General features: G+C 34.3%; 1 protein-coding gene across 2 annotated transcripts in view; it reads left to right on the top strand.

Moving 5' to 3' along the window:
- The window catches only part of mgl (low-density lipoprotein receptor-related protein megalin), a 425,733-nt gene that overhangs the window by 209,409 nt on the left and 200,916 nt on the right, over positions 1–15,408 (top strand). For both annotated transcript variants that reach the window (XM_089252561.1, XM_089252562.1), the window contains one exon: positions 7,714–7,942. In XM_089252561.1, coding sequence (XP_089108687.1) covers positions 7,714–7,942 — 229 coding nt within the window. The remainder of the gene's footprint in view (positions 1–7,713; positions 7,943–15,408) is intronic.

The raw sequence follows: 15,408 nt of genomic DNA on the forward strand, positions 1-15,408 counted from the left end.
AGCAATGTTTCAAGTAGGGGTGAACCATGGGTTGATAGGGAAAACTCAATGGAATTCAATTAGAACATGAAGTCCTACAGTTTCTTAAAAATTTATCTGCTAGGCAACAGGACACTGGATAGTATTTATCCCAGAGGTCTTAGTGAATGCTTTGATGAACTCTTTTTGTCAGTTGCACAGATTTACAAGAGTAGTGTTGCTGAGTGTATCATCCCACGGGCTTGGAAACTCACTAATGTAGTCCCTATCTTTAAGAAGGATAGTAGCGAAACTGTCTCAAACAATTACAGTTTGACTAGCTCACTCTCAAAGATACTGGAAATTAGTCTATAAGGTTTTTGCGGCCATCATTTGATAAAAATTGTTTTTTCGGGTTCGAAGACCGTCGTTCTCCATTCATGTCCTCCGTCGTCTTTCATTTTTAAACCAAGAAATGATGTCACAAGCATTGTGTAAATTGTTGTCATTGTGTCAAATCACAAAAATATTTAATTTTTGAGGGAAGAGACAAAATTTTGGAATTCTTATTAACAATTGGCATAGGTTTTCTGAACATTGTTATGTGGTGGTCAAAAGTATATTGAATACTCAGTTTGATTGTTAAAAAAGTGTCTTCATGTTCTCTCCTGGAGTCATCCTTCCACCTTTCCAAAGCTTAGTTTGTCCTGGTCTAAAGTATGCTGTTCATTTTTGGAGATCATATCTTCAGAAAGACATAGACATTGTTTGAAGGGGTGCATAGAAGAGCCACACTCTAGAACAATAACAGGTGTTCTTCAGGCTTGACCTATGAAAAGAGACTTGATTCATTGAATATGTTTTCTTTGGAACAACATAGGCATTGTGGATATATGATTAAAGCATTTAAGATTTTCAATGGGATCAATATGCTGGGTAATGAATATTGTTACGCCATTGTTCAAATGATAAAATATATATACAGGGTGATCAGCGAATAAGCCCTTATTTCAAAATTAAATATCTCTACAACAAAGATCAATAGAATTATGCGGTGAACGGTACGTTTATTAGCAAAACTGTAAGAATGTTGTACAGAAATTTCGAAAATTTAGTTTTTTTTTAATTTTTTAAAATTAAAAAAAAAAAAAAACTGGAGATTTTGGGGTTCCGAAAATCCCCATTTGTGTGAAGAGAAACCACTGCATTCGCCCAAAGTTACTGCATGGGCTGCGGTATGCGCCATGTGTGCTGACAAATTGTTCCAAAATTGTAACGTAACGTTCAGTAGTAATCGTTTCTCACATGAAGAAGGGGTCGATAATGCCTCTGGCGCATACTGCAGCCCATGCAGTACCTTTAGGCGAATGCAGTAGTTTCTCTTCACACAAATGAGGATTTTTGGAACCCCAAAATCTCCAGTTTTTTTTTTTTTTTAATTTTAAAAAATTAAAAAAAAACTAAATTTTCGAAATTTCTGTACAACATTCTTACAGTTTTGCTAATAAACGTACCGTTTACCGCATAATTCTATTGATCTTTGTTGTAGGGATATTTAATTGTGAAATAAGGGCTTATTCGCTGATCACCCTGTATGTATGATCTATCCAGGGACTTTGTTGGTGTTAGTAGACATCTATGCTCAAACCAGTACTCAAACCCAAACCTGCTCAGTCAAAGCTTTTCATGCTAACCACTGAACTGCAAAGTGACAATTTTTCATTTTAACTAAATTTTGTCAGCACTGATGTTTTTATAAAAAATGTCCAGCTTTTTCCTGCATTTGAGTAAAGCTTGCTTGATTTGTAATCAAAGTAAAGGTTGAAATTTGTTAAGAATTTGTAATCTTAAATAAAACTGTAGAGGAAGATAAATTACTTTAACATATCACAATCAAAACAAGAAATACTTATTTCACATTTTTATCATGTTCAATATTTTGTTCTTTTTTTCATGAAAAACATTTCAATTTACTGTAATATGCTGTAGTTCTTTATTTCCCACCCATTGTCAATTTTTTTAAACAATTTTAACCATAATTGGCAAGTTTTACATTTTGCAAATTATTTTGGTGAGAATTGGAAATGTCTCACATTTTTCTGTATTTACGATCTTTATTACCTCTATCCTCTTCAATTAATTATGTTCAGTCTATGTAAACTTATTTTTTTTTGAGAAAAATATTCATAAATTTCTGTTAGTTTTATATTATTAATTTCATGACAATAGATGATATGAATGTAAACTTGTTCAGAGCATTTTTGCTTGTGAAATATTTGAATATATTTTTTTTAATTTGACATAAATACTGTTTTTTTTAAACCATATCCAGCTTGACAAAAATTTTGGTAAAAATGGAGAAAAAGCAACACAAAAGGGCAAATACTTGATTTAAAACCTTGCAGTAGTTTTTGTGTTCACAGTTTCCATTTTCAAATGAAAATGATAATTCATAAAAGACTTTCTTTATTTCTGACCATGTCGGTACAGAAGTTTTTTGTGAGTTGTTATTTACAATTGAAAACAGCATCCCTAAGTACCAAAACGATCTGAAGATTATCAATCTTCAAATCGGCTGGGGGCAGATGACAGCACTACACATAACAAGCATTACACAGAAACAAACTATACGTCAGGTTGCACTACACGTACACGCACATTCCCGCATTTACCGATTCGTTGGGGGGTTCGGCGGGGGGGGGGGGGGGTGCATGTGTGGTGTAGCAGTAGTAGGTAGGGGCTCGGGGATCCATGATGTTCTTAAGTCAGCCACCTCGTTGGGCAATTTGCCTGTGGCGTTGTATTTGTATTTGTATTTGTATTTGTATTTGTATCAATCCATATGCTATTCTTCATTGATTCTCTTCCGTTTCTAGTTTCAAACAAAGGTGTTGATTCAAGCAAGATATACATGTTCTATAATTATTTGGTGTGATCAATGAAAAAAATGGGTTGTTCTTTTCTATATTCACCAGTAAATTTGTCAGCTGATTAAAAAGAAGAGAATTTCTTGCCTCGATGCATTTATCCCAGTGAACTTCTCATACCATACTCATGCATTTTTAGCTGCTAAATCTATGATATTATACGAGCTATGTTTCGAAACATGCCTTTGTAGTAGTCGTATATTCCCAAGTCATCTAATAAACTAAATCCATTCTAGACATTTTGACATGTTTGTTTGTAACTGTCTCTAAGAAATAATTATCAAAATTTTCAAATACTTAAAAATTTGTTTTGTGCTTAGTGACAGTCATTTTTTCTATGGGTTCACTTTAAAAAAAAAAAAAAAAGGAAAACAATTCCCTGATTGATACAGAAATGTTCCATTACATCTGCACTACAACTTTGTCAGTTCTCTCTCTATTTTTTTGCTGTCATGGTGCCAATCAATAATGTTTTCTCTTCACTAGCAATTTTTTTCAAGTACCGTACCAATGAAAAAACTGTCAACAGTTATATTTTTCCTTTGACCTCATTGTTTTGTTTAGTTTGTTTCAGTTTCTAAATTTTTGTTTATATAATAGATTATCTTTGACTATTTTTCTTAAGAATAATATCAGAGTGTTGAGTCTGAATTTGGAAAATGCAGTGAAATTTCTGACTCATTTGCATGTATATCTGTGAATATTTATGAAAATAAAAATTCAGCATCTGAATTCAGACTCATCTGATGTGATCCTAAAAGAAAATGGATTATGACAATTGTCTATTCATTATTTGAATGGTAAAAATGTTAAATGTGTGTGTGTGTGTGTGCTGTAAGTGCCAAAAAAAAATTAAAACACTGTTTTTCCCGTTAAAGTTACGAATAAATAATGCTTTATAATGTTGGCAATGTGAAGGTGCTTGGTAGTCCACAAAGTAGTTCAAAAGAGCATGTAAAGGGGTCACAAATGTAAAAATCCCTACGAGCTGCAAAAACTGTTTTTAGCAATTTTCCCACATTTTCCCTTTTGACACTTATAGCATTTACCACATTTACTTTACATTTTATGAGTAAGGCCATTGCCCCCATGAGGGTGGGGCTGACAGGGCTCCAGCCTTTGATCCCAGGACAATTACCATCATTTTTTTGTTTATTCCACACCATAAATTCACTATAGAAGGGCCCATGAAATGTGTGGCTTGGGGCCTGCCAAAGATCCCAGCCTAGGGGTCCTGCGTCAAGATGTGTAGGGCCAAATAACATTCATGAATCGTTTGAGGCATAGTGTATGCAGATATGAAAAATTAATGGTTGGAGGAAAAAGTTAATCTCAATATATGGATGGGCTTGTTCAAGATGAACACAACTCAAAATTCTCTGTTATACAAATACAAATAACAGGCAAAATGCCCAATGAGATGGCTGAAAAAAAATGTCAATAAAAAATATGTATGTCAAATATATATCTAAACTGTGTCATAAATACAACAACCCAATAAGATCAATAAAAAACCAATAATTATGATAGAATATAAATATACTGCCCATAAAAAATTACAAACCAAAATGCATGACCATGCATTTGTCAATGCTAAAGGTCATGCTGCAATCATATTCAAATTCTTCTGAAGCCTCTCCCTTTTACTTTGGTTCCTGACTACCTCCATACGCTTCATGCCATCTGCGAATTTGCTCACAATCCCATATATACTCTAATCAAGCTTATCATTTATCAATAAAAAGTGAAAAAGAATGGGACCAAAGACACTTCCTAAATCCCCATAAACTACGATCCTATCCAATTCAACAAGTTGCTCCCAATCTCATGTAAAAAGAAATGCTCCAAATGTTTAACATGTTCAACATGTTCAACCTGATTGAATGCATTCTGAAAATCAAGGTAAAAAATGTTGATGTTTTTACTTTCTCCCAAAGCATTACTCTCGGGATCATATAAGCAAAAGAGGTTGGTTACACATGCTGGTTTTCCGACAGTACAAGATATATATATATTCTTGTCTATCCACTTCACCAATTTTGCCTTCTGATATATAATAATTTCCAAAACTTAAAAAACTTCCAAAAAAGAGAGAACTCATCACACTCACTCGACAATAATTCAATCAACGATAATTCGACATGGTTTCTCTACTGTGCTTTTTAATTATGGGAACAACATTAACAAGCTTCCAATCACATGGGACGATACCCTCAGCAACACTACTTCTATAAATCTTTGCAACTGGCCCTAACAGTTCATTAGCGCATTCTGTAAGGACCCTAGAATAAATATCATCTGGTCATGGTGCTTTGCTTGCAAATAAATTTCTTAGGACTTCCACATCTTCCACTTTAATTTAGTTGAAGACTTTGTTACCCCATCATGGGCGGAGATACTGGGGGGGGGGTATCAAAGGTGGAATATCGACTGATCTAATGCGTATATGTATAGATGAATTGACGTCACCATCATCATCGTGCCCCCAGCAATAATGGCAGTGCCCCCCCCCCACAAACTTCCAAGTCTATCTCCGCCTAATGTACCCCATGACACATTGGTACTTCGAATATCACCTTCTCTATTAAGGACTGACTTGAAAAAGTGACTGAAAGCCCTACACATGTATACATCACTCTCCACCCTGGACCCTCCTAGTTGCCCAACTGTCCTCTGACATCCATTGATGACGTATCTGAGAAATGATGTTGAGTCAGAGTCAATGTTATCTGTTAACCGAGATTAATTTTTTATACTATCCCTTATCACTTTTTCAATGCCCTTCTTTTTTCAGTAAATGATGGCAGATCACTTCTTCCACTTTTGCATTGTTTGGATGCCCTTCTCTTTTCAAAATAAAGATTATGCACATTATCCGGAAACCAGAGGGGTATGATGAACAAATGACATCATGTTATACAAATACAAGGCCACAACAGGCAAAATGCCCAACAAAGTTGCTGAAAAAAAGATGCCCTTGTTAAACCATAGTTTCTCCAAACTTTTCATTACATCGCCTCTTTCTTCAGATATTTTTTCTCTCATCACCCCCTCCCCCCAACTGAAGTAAACCAATAGAATCCTATACTAAATCCATAGCTTCTATTGCCTCCCCCCCCCCCCAGACCATTCCATCACCCACAGGGGGCGATATTGCCCACTTTGGGAAACACTGCTAAACAGAGGAGAGTTTTCTTTTGAATTTTTCCCACTGACTACGCTGATACCAACTGATTGTGAGATATCAGTGTTTTAGAGATTCACTTTATATAGAACTTAACAGAAGTCGACTCAATATTAATTTGCATTGATGGAAAGACCCTGGATATGACCCAGGTTCTAATTCAGAGAATTGGTTCAGAGATACACAATAAGAGAGAGACAAATGATTTCTGCAGAGGTTTTGAGTTCAACAAAATTAGTTTAATAGAAATTTTTAACAAGGTTATTTGAATAGCAATTAAAGAAATATTGTTAACATTAAAAGACTTCTCATATCAATGGCAACAGTCCACTTGATTGTCCAGAAAGTCAATACACACTAGCAAGAATGACAATACTCAGACCATGTAAGGTGGTGATGTCATCTAACTTGATGAGAGCGGTTAAAGGTCATGATCTGGCGACGAAAAGACTTGGCATGGCAGGTGGGTGTGGCAAAAACTGTAGACATGATAACAGGAGCTGGGACCACAATCAGCAACAAAAAGGACAGCGGGTGACTAGAATGATGGTCTGATGAATACAAGAAGACATAACAATCAGGAACCAGCCAGCGATGTGTGCCTAGCACAAGCAAAGATCGCTTGGTTACTATTTGATCAATATTTTACCGGGCAGACAATGTGCCAAGAGCCGATCAGCTAATCATGTTAGTGGTGATGGACAGAGAATGAACGAATGTGATCTGATTGTCAGATTTCCAGGTATTTATACCTGAATTAACAAATATGGTACGATTCAACTCCAGGGACTGGCCATCTTAAAAAACATACTAAAATGCAACCAATAGAGAAGCAGCATAACTAATTTGCATTTTCAAACAATGACAATGAATTTTATAGAAATTTCACAAAACTAAAATGGCAACAATTACAATAAAAATGACAATGTGATCAACATCGCACACATCTCAGACTATGGATAATGAGATTATAACTGATTGCAATCATTCATGGTCATATAAGAGGTAAGAAGTCAATATATGACAAATTCTATTATAAAAAAAATGTGAATATATAACATGCTTAGAAAATTAAATGATAAAGGTGGACTTTGCAAATTCCACAGGGGTTCCCAACTATTGTTACAGTGGAGAAAGTGTATAAGCAAAGTCGAGAGTTGGGGTGTCGGGGGATTTTTAGAAGTGTTTTTGACCATTCTTATGGTGAACATAATTCAAAAATGTAATTTTTTTGAGTTGTTGCTGTCTTGAACCAGTCTGTCAATATATATTCGCATCAATAAAAGTTGAAATAAATTTCAATTAAAAAATACTTTTAATTTCTTTAACTTAAAGAATCAAAACTTAAATCCATAAAGCTTACTGGTTCTGTAAATCTAGTGTTAACAGTTTTTTTTGTTGGTTTTTATCTAAGGTGATCCTTGGTAAAGCTGGCTTAGGTTTCTTTCTCTATGTTGAAATAGTTATTAGCAGAATTTCTTTCAGAAATATTCTCTATAAATTTCATTTTATACTTTATACATAGAAACAATTTTCATAGTTGGTAGCTTGTTGAAAATGACAAATTGATTGTAATATTTATTTTGACATTCTTTGTAAAAAATTGTATTTATGTTTATACATTTATGTATATATATTTTTTAGCCAACGTGTCATGTTTTGGACTGATTGGGGTGAAAATCCTCGCATTGAACGTTCAGGATTGGATGGAACCCAGCGCCGCATAATTGTGCACACAAAAATCTTTTGGCCAAATGGTCTTACAATAGATATACCGAACAAAATGATTTTTTTTGCTGACAGTAAACTTGATTACATAGATTTTTGTAATTATGATGGTTCTGGGCGTCAACAAGTTTTAGCTCATAATCATGTAAGCATTCCAACTTCTCTTTCAGTTGAAAATATCATATTTGTGTTTTCTAGCTGATGTGCTCTTGTTTTCATTTATTACTGTATTAACTTTACATGCTTAATGCATGGTATGATTAACATATATCTTTAAATATTAATATTTCTTATTTGTGATATATTAATAATCCAAAGTATTTTAAATTTTTTATAATTTTTAATTTTTTATAATTTTTAATTTTTTATAATTTTTAATTTTTTATAATCCAAAGTATTTAATATGCATGCAATAGCAAAACTGCAGTAATAATATTTTGTTATTTTCAAGTAAATAAATTCCACTAAAATTACTATTTTGATTTATAACATTTTTGCTAGTATCCACACTGATTTTGCAAAAATTTTGCCATTAGTGGTAGTAACAGTGTGATATAATCTGGATTTAAGAAATTTTGGTGATTAGAAAATAGTTTGGGAATGGTTTTTGTGAGAAAAGGGGAATTCTCTAATGTCCTGTAAAGTATTATATTTATTGTGAAAGTTTCATTGATGTTCTTACATTATTACATCATGGAACCATAAAATTGTGTGGTAATACAATGCCATCCATTCTCTGTCATTTTAACTGGTTGCACATGCTGACATAACTTTCTGCCAAGACATCATCGCAGGATGCTTTTCAAAAACACACTTAGTTTACTTGGAAGAAACCTGTTTTTTCAACTTCTTTACTGTATGCCTGTATGTTTATTTAAATAGTTCTAGTATTGAACATTTAAACTCTTAAACATAATTTGAGAGCACACAGGTAGCTTAGAATATTTTACTTAAAAAGCCACTTTGTTGTTGGTTACCTCAACACATTTCACATCTGTTATATTATAAAAATCCGTCTAGTTATTGATGTGTCTCTCTATTGTTTCATCTGAAAGCATCAATGCTTGAAATCATATATGCTTAAAATTACAGTGAAACCTGAATAAAACGGAGGTCAAGAGACTGAAATCATTTTCTGTTCCAGACAGGTTTTCGTTTTATAGAGGAGCACATAAAAATATATGCAGTGACTATTTCTATCGTTTATGAAACTTAAGTTTTGAGAGCATCGCCCTAACTATAAACCAACAAGTGTTAAACAGAAACATGCTATAAATATTATTATTGAATATTATTTTGAATTTTTTCATGTTTGCTGTTTCAAATAACTAATAACTTTTAATACAGCGACAAAACTTGGACAAAAATTCTTTCCATTTTAGGAGGTTTTGTATCTACAAATAGACTAAATATGCCTTCTGTTTCTGCGTTAGACAGTTTCCGTTTTAAAGAGGTTTCCTATTACTGAAAAAGCATTAATTATCCACAAGACTATATATTTGTTCCATTTAAGACATGTTTCCATCTCATACAATGTCTTATACAAGATATATACAGCATATATGTCTTAAACAGGTTTCACTGTATATGCTTTTTTTACAAAAATTTACCACTTACCAAATCCTGTCATATCGCCATACAGCAATTTATAACTGGGCCAAAATCTTTCTCACTGGAGAAAGTAGTTCTTCTTGAATATAGAATTATAACATTATAATCTTTTTACTACCTCTTCCAATTTTTGGTGAGTTTACAGGTATTCACATGCTGTATTGTATTTCTGTCCTTTTTATTGAAATAAGGGACTTAGTAAGCATTGTGAAAATGCCATCTATTTGGGGACTCCTTACGTTTAGCCTGAAGGATTTCTTCTTTGCAAATTTCTGGGATTGGAACGAATGGATCTGAATCTTGCCTTTGTGGTAAATAGTTGAGCATCTGACCTCTGTACCACTCACGCATAAAAAAATATGCGAAAATATGTGGAACATGTTTCGCAATTACAAACAAAAACTTATATATGTGGCAAATATATATACTTATATATATGACACGGCCAAATGAATATAAGACATATTTGAAATAGATGGGATATAACACAATTTTACTAAAAGATGGAAGATATTTGGAAACATATTTAAGATATTACTAAATTCATCTACCATGTGACATCATAAATATGCAACATTATTATTATTTTATCATATAAATATATAAGAAACAAAATTTTGAATTTACCATTAGAACTGCAGCACTTTTGGTATAACTAGAACAGCGGAAAATTCAAATTGATCCACACTGTGAAATACTTTGTTCTAGTGCAGAATCAGAGATTTTGCATACAGTTTTTCTGCTATTATTCAGTTCTGTATAATTATGCTGCCAATGATGCAAAATTGTCTTTTTTATGTACATAAAACAGCATCAAAATTAGAGAAAAAAAATGACACAATACAGTAAAAATGATATTTTATGTATAAAAATTTTCAATGCAGAAGTTTTTTTTGAGTTAGTGCAGTAGGCTCTGGACTATACAGCCTAATGTGGTGGAAGGGCGAGCCATATAGGCTGGAGTTCTATAAATGCTCACTTTTTACCCCCCTCATATCATCAAAACTACCGTTTTTATTCCAAAACCAGTTCTTATTCATATTATATTACCTCTAATTACAGGCCAGCACTTAATAAATGCTTAATATGTACTGAACTGTACGTTTTAAAAATTTATTACAGAATAAATTTTCCAAGAATAAAAATATTTGACACATTTTGAGATAAATTCTATTATGGTTAACTTGATTGCAGAAATGGTATTATGCACAGTATGGGCACATACACAGAGATGCCACTGTACTCCAATTTACCTGGGTCCCGGGACCCAAGTTATTCGAAAAATCTGAGTCCTTTTTGAGTGAAAGTGGGTTCCTCTCAAAAAATATTTATCTTGAAGAAAATGATGCTTTCCATAATTCACTGGTATCTCTATGAATTTTCTTCCAGTATGCCCCAGGTCTTTGATCACCTGCTTATATTTCTTTGTAGAGACAGAGCAGTGGGCCATGTTCTGGGTAGGAAAAGAAGGTATCTGTGAATCAATTATAATTCATTTCTAAAAACATGTTCTATTCAAAGGTTCATTTACTTTCATTGTCTACTAGTAGGAAAAGCTTGCAAAGAAGTTCATTAGTACTGAGAATTTATCAGTTGATCCCTCTTATAACATTTCTCCCATATAGAACTTTTTTCCACTTGGTACAACTTGTTTTCGTGGTCCTGACAATAAGTAATTCTCATTAAGATTTCCCATTTAAAGTGTTTTCCTATTTGCGTTTTTATGACAGTTTTTGAAAAACATTATAAGCAGGATCCACTTTAATTAACAGTTGGAGGCACACATTTATATATTTACTAATAAATCAATCTATAAATTCCCTTCTGATTGATTTTACATTTCGTTAAAAAAATCGTAGCTCTTTCAATAATATCTTCTTATTTAAATTTAAAGGAAATTCAATTCTCTCTTTTTCCCCCCCCCCCCTCAGACACTTAACTTCTGATTCCCTATTCATACTTTGGTTTTCCTGGTTAAAATGATTTTATTTTCCTTCCCTGATGGTCCACCATTCTGATCTGTAGCCATTTAACTGCCACATATTTTAACACCTGAATATGGGAGCTGTCAGATTTGTGTTGGAGAAACTTAAGTTTGCTTATGTGTGTGTGCCCAGCATTTGGCGTGTTTTGTGTTCAGTAGGTGGTGCCTTCTATCTAGCACCACAACTAGATACTTTCTCAAACGGGGCAAGTACACATTTTGGCACACCCATGTAATGTAGAAGAAGCAGTTATAAAGGGCGAATTTGGTGCGCCCCCCCCCCTAATCCATAGCCCAGGACACTAGGTCCGCCTGTGATATGTCGCCATTTAGCTGTCACATATTTTCGCATGAATATGGGAGCTAAGCTATGTCAGATTTGTGTTGGAGAAACTTAACAGTGTGCTTATATGTGTGTGTCCAGCATTTGGCATGTTTTGTGTTCAGTAGGTGGTGCCATCTATATCTAGCGCCACAACTAGATACTTTCTCAAAAGGGACAAACACACATTTTGGCACACCCATGCAATGTAGAAGAAGAAGTTATAAAGGGTGAGTTTCGTACTCCCCTCTAGTCCAGAGCCCGGGACACTAGACTCGCCTGTCCCTCCACCCTCCCAGTTGTGGCCCTACATCTATCATCCAAACTGGTAATGCATGCATTTGAAGCTTAATGTATACATATTTGTGTTGTAGGCCTGTGTGATTGCTGTGTGCAACCAGAAGTTTTTTCAAAATAATAGCCAACTCAAAATTTGAAAACCTTGGAAAATCACATTTTTAGCCGATTACCACTTTTTTTACTTTTATTACCAGACCCACCCCACTCCCCATACGATACAGATATCAGAGCATTCCTAAAGGTTGGACATTACCACTGTGTGTGTGCACAATCACAGGTTCTAAACCCGAATTTTCACCAAAAGCAAAATTTGGGGGTGGGTTATAAGGGGCCTCTTCCCCCTTCCCCCCTCCGAACCAAAGATCAAAAATTAAAACTATTTTTATAGAGAATTAAAATATTGAAATAAAATAATTTTTTTTATACTATCTGTTAATTTAAAATTGTTTTCCAATGTTAGTGACCCAAACTTTCTGTAAAGAAGTAGATCTTGTGCCCCTCCAAAAGCCGATTCTGCACACACACACCCCCATGATTTTCGCGATGCGAAATGGTGACTATGACAAAACTGTGGATATTCAAGGTCGGGTTTTTACAGATTTGGTTTTTTCCACGATCTCGGGAAGTTATTTGAATGGGAGTTCCAATCCTTTACAATAAAAAAAAAATGCTCATTCGCAATATTGTAGGAACAAGGTGAATTTACGCTATATAGACGCTATCTTTGAATGCCGGCAGATAGTTGTGAAAGTACCGTAATTTCCGGTATGTAACCAGAAGAGAGAAAATCTGCAGGGGAATAAAAACTCCAAAATTTGACAATTACACTGCCCCTCATTCAGGGAAACAACTAGATATATCCCATCTTATTCTTAACAAACCGCGTGTATATTAATACAGTACAGTGTACAAAGTAGTAAAACCACTTTTTCAACGTCACGTGATCATGATACATGGTAAAAAGAAGAAGGAAAAAAAGTTGGGGAGGTATACTTTCTTCTTAGAACCAGGAAAGAACACGTCCCAGAGGACGTGCGAACAAAATTGGTATGTGTCCTTTTCCAAAATTCTGGGTATTTGATGTATTGTAGCGTGTCAATGGCATCTCTGCACACACTTTAAAAAGTAAACAAAACATTAACATAAAACGTAGGCTAAGTCTTTATGAAAATTATTTAAACTTATTTCACCATTGATTGATGATTACACAAATATCAAAGGCATTACACAAAAGGTAGGCCTGATATGAAAGAGTTAAAACTTGCAGTTTTTTTGAAAAAGTCCTTGATAAATCTGTACTGGGTCCAATACTATTTTTGATACATATAAATGATTTATGCAATCTGAAATTAAATGGAAAGTTGATAACCTTTGCTGATGACACAGTGCTTTACGTAGGAGATAAAAATACATTAGATTTGATAAAAAAAAGTAGAAGATGACCTAACAAATATTAACATGTGGCTAATAAAACATAAACTAAAACTTAACATTCAAAAAACAAAATACATCTATATGAAAAAAAGAAACATGAATATCAATGAAAGCATACATAATCATTGTCGCTGCCAAGATAATAGTGATTGCTATTGCCAAGAAATAGAAAAAGTTCATGAGTACAATTATCTGGGTATAACAATACAATATGACCTTAAATGGAACTCGCATTGTGATATTTTAATAAAAAACAACAGAAAATATGCAGTAATTTAATAAGTCTCCTATTGATTGAGCTCACTCATGCTCAGATTGAATTTTTAATACAACCATATTGATGCCGTTTTCATCAAAGCCTCAATACGCTATTTGAAAAATGCAGCAGCAATACTTGAACCAGATCATGTGTTTCTTATATTCTCTATATCAGGTGCCTCCAACCTTAGACACAGAGCAGGCACAACCATGCTATACTAAACATACGTTATCATCAAAGAGTTGGGCAGGCCATGCATTTAGGTCTCCGGTGTCTACATCAGTGTTTCGCAAAGTGGGCAATATCACCCACTGGTGGGCGATGGAATGGTCCCGGGGGGCCAAACAAGCTATGGATTTAACATAGGATCCTATGGGTTCACTTGAGTTGGGGAGATGTGAGAAAACAAATTCGGGTGAAGGTGGCGATGGAGCAAGAAGTTTGAGAAACTATGGTCTAGATCAAGGCATTTTGAAATCCTTGTAGTGGTAGCTCTTCTGAGAATTCAAAATATACATGCACTATCAATAAGGAATTGGAAAAGTTTTGGAAAGTTGAGTTTGGCATGTGGTGGCAAGATGTTAATAAAGTTATTATGAAGTCTAATGGCAAGTGGTAGTTGTTCAGTTCACACAAAGTATATTGAGCCCTTTGAACTCGACTCATTTACTTCGACTCGTCTGATTACCATAATGAATGGTAATCAGACTCAGAGCATGTGCAGAGAAGTCAGTTTGCATTACCAATTGTGAAATATGAAAATATGGATCTTTGATAATTATGAAAAGTGGCTTAGATTATGAAAGTTATTAGGTTATTAAACAACTGAATCCTCCCATTAAGAATTATCAAAATGAAACAAGGAGCTTGTGACTTGTAGACTAGATTTGTGTGTTACAGCAGGGCTGGGGCTAGAGGGGGGCAGTAGAAGTTATATGTCACTGGTGGCAATCCTAGAAGACCACAGATTTTAGGGGAGTGGTGGGTTGTTCCAAGTTCTAAGATGAAGACAATATAAAAGCATTTTGTAATAAAATTATTGACTTTTATCATAAGGGGAGGGCAGCACAACTAAATTTACATACCCACCCGCATTGTTGAATTCTAGAGTGAAGGAGAAATTTGTCAAATTGACTCTTTTTGCTGATTAGTAAACTGATCATAAAGAAAAGTTAAATGTTGATTATGAAACAGCATTTGTAAATTTCCTTTTTTTAATTGCTGTACTTTCATTTTGCAAAAATATTTAAAATTTTTAATTTAATTTTTATCTTTTTGGGGGTGCAGGGCCATATGTCCCCCCACCCCGCGAGAACTCCCCTGAAGGGGGAGTGGGCAGCCAAAGCCTCTTTGGTTAAGATCAATACTAGTCTGGACGTCTGAAGACATTGGCCTTGCTTACTTTATTCAGGGTTTCTAGCAACCTGGAAAGTCAGGGAATCAGAAAATGTTCAAGGAAAGTCAGGGAAAATCTGAGGGAAAAGAAGTTAAAAGGAGATAAATTCACATTCCAGTGGGTGCTCTTCACTTTTTTCTTAGAAGATTGTAATTTTCAGATCCTCTGGGAGAAAAAGAAAACCTTAGCAACAATCTACATCTTCTTCTGGATCCCCTACTGAGAGAAAGTTTGGTATGCATGAGTAAAATGAATTGAAGGATGGGATTTTACATACTTGGAATCATAAAGGCCCCACACATGCT

This window comes from Pholcus phalangioides, unplaced genomic scaffold (assembly GCF_987345545.1).
Source record: "Pholcus phalangioides strain wild (caught in Gottingen) unplaced genomic scaffold, Ppha-v1.0 ptg000029l_1, whole genome shotgun sequence".
NCBI lineage: Eukaryota > Metazoa > Arthropoda > Arachnida > Araneae > Pholcidae > Pholcus > Pholcus phalangioides.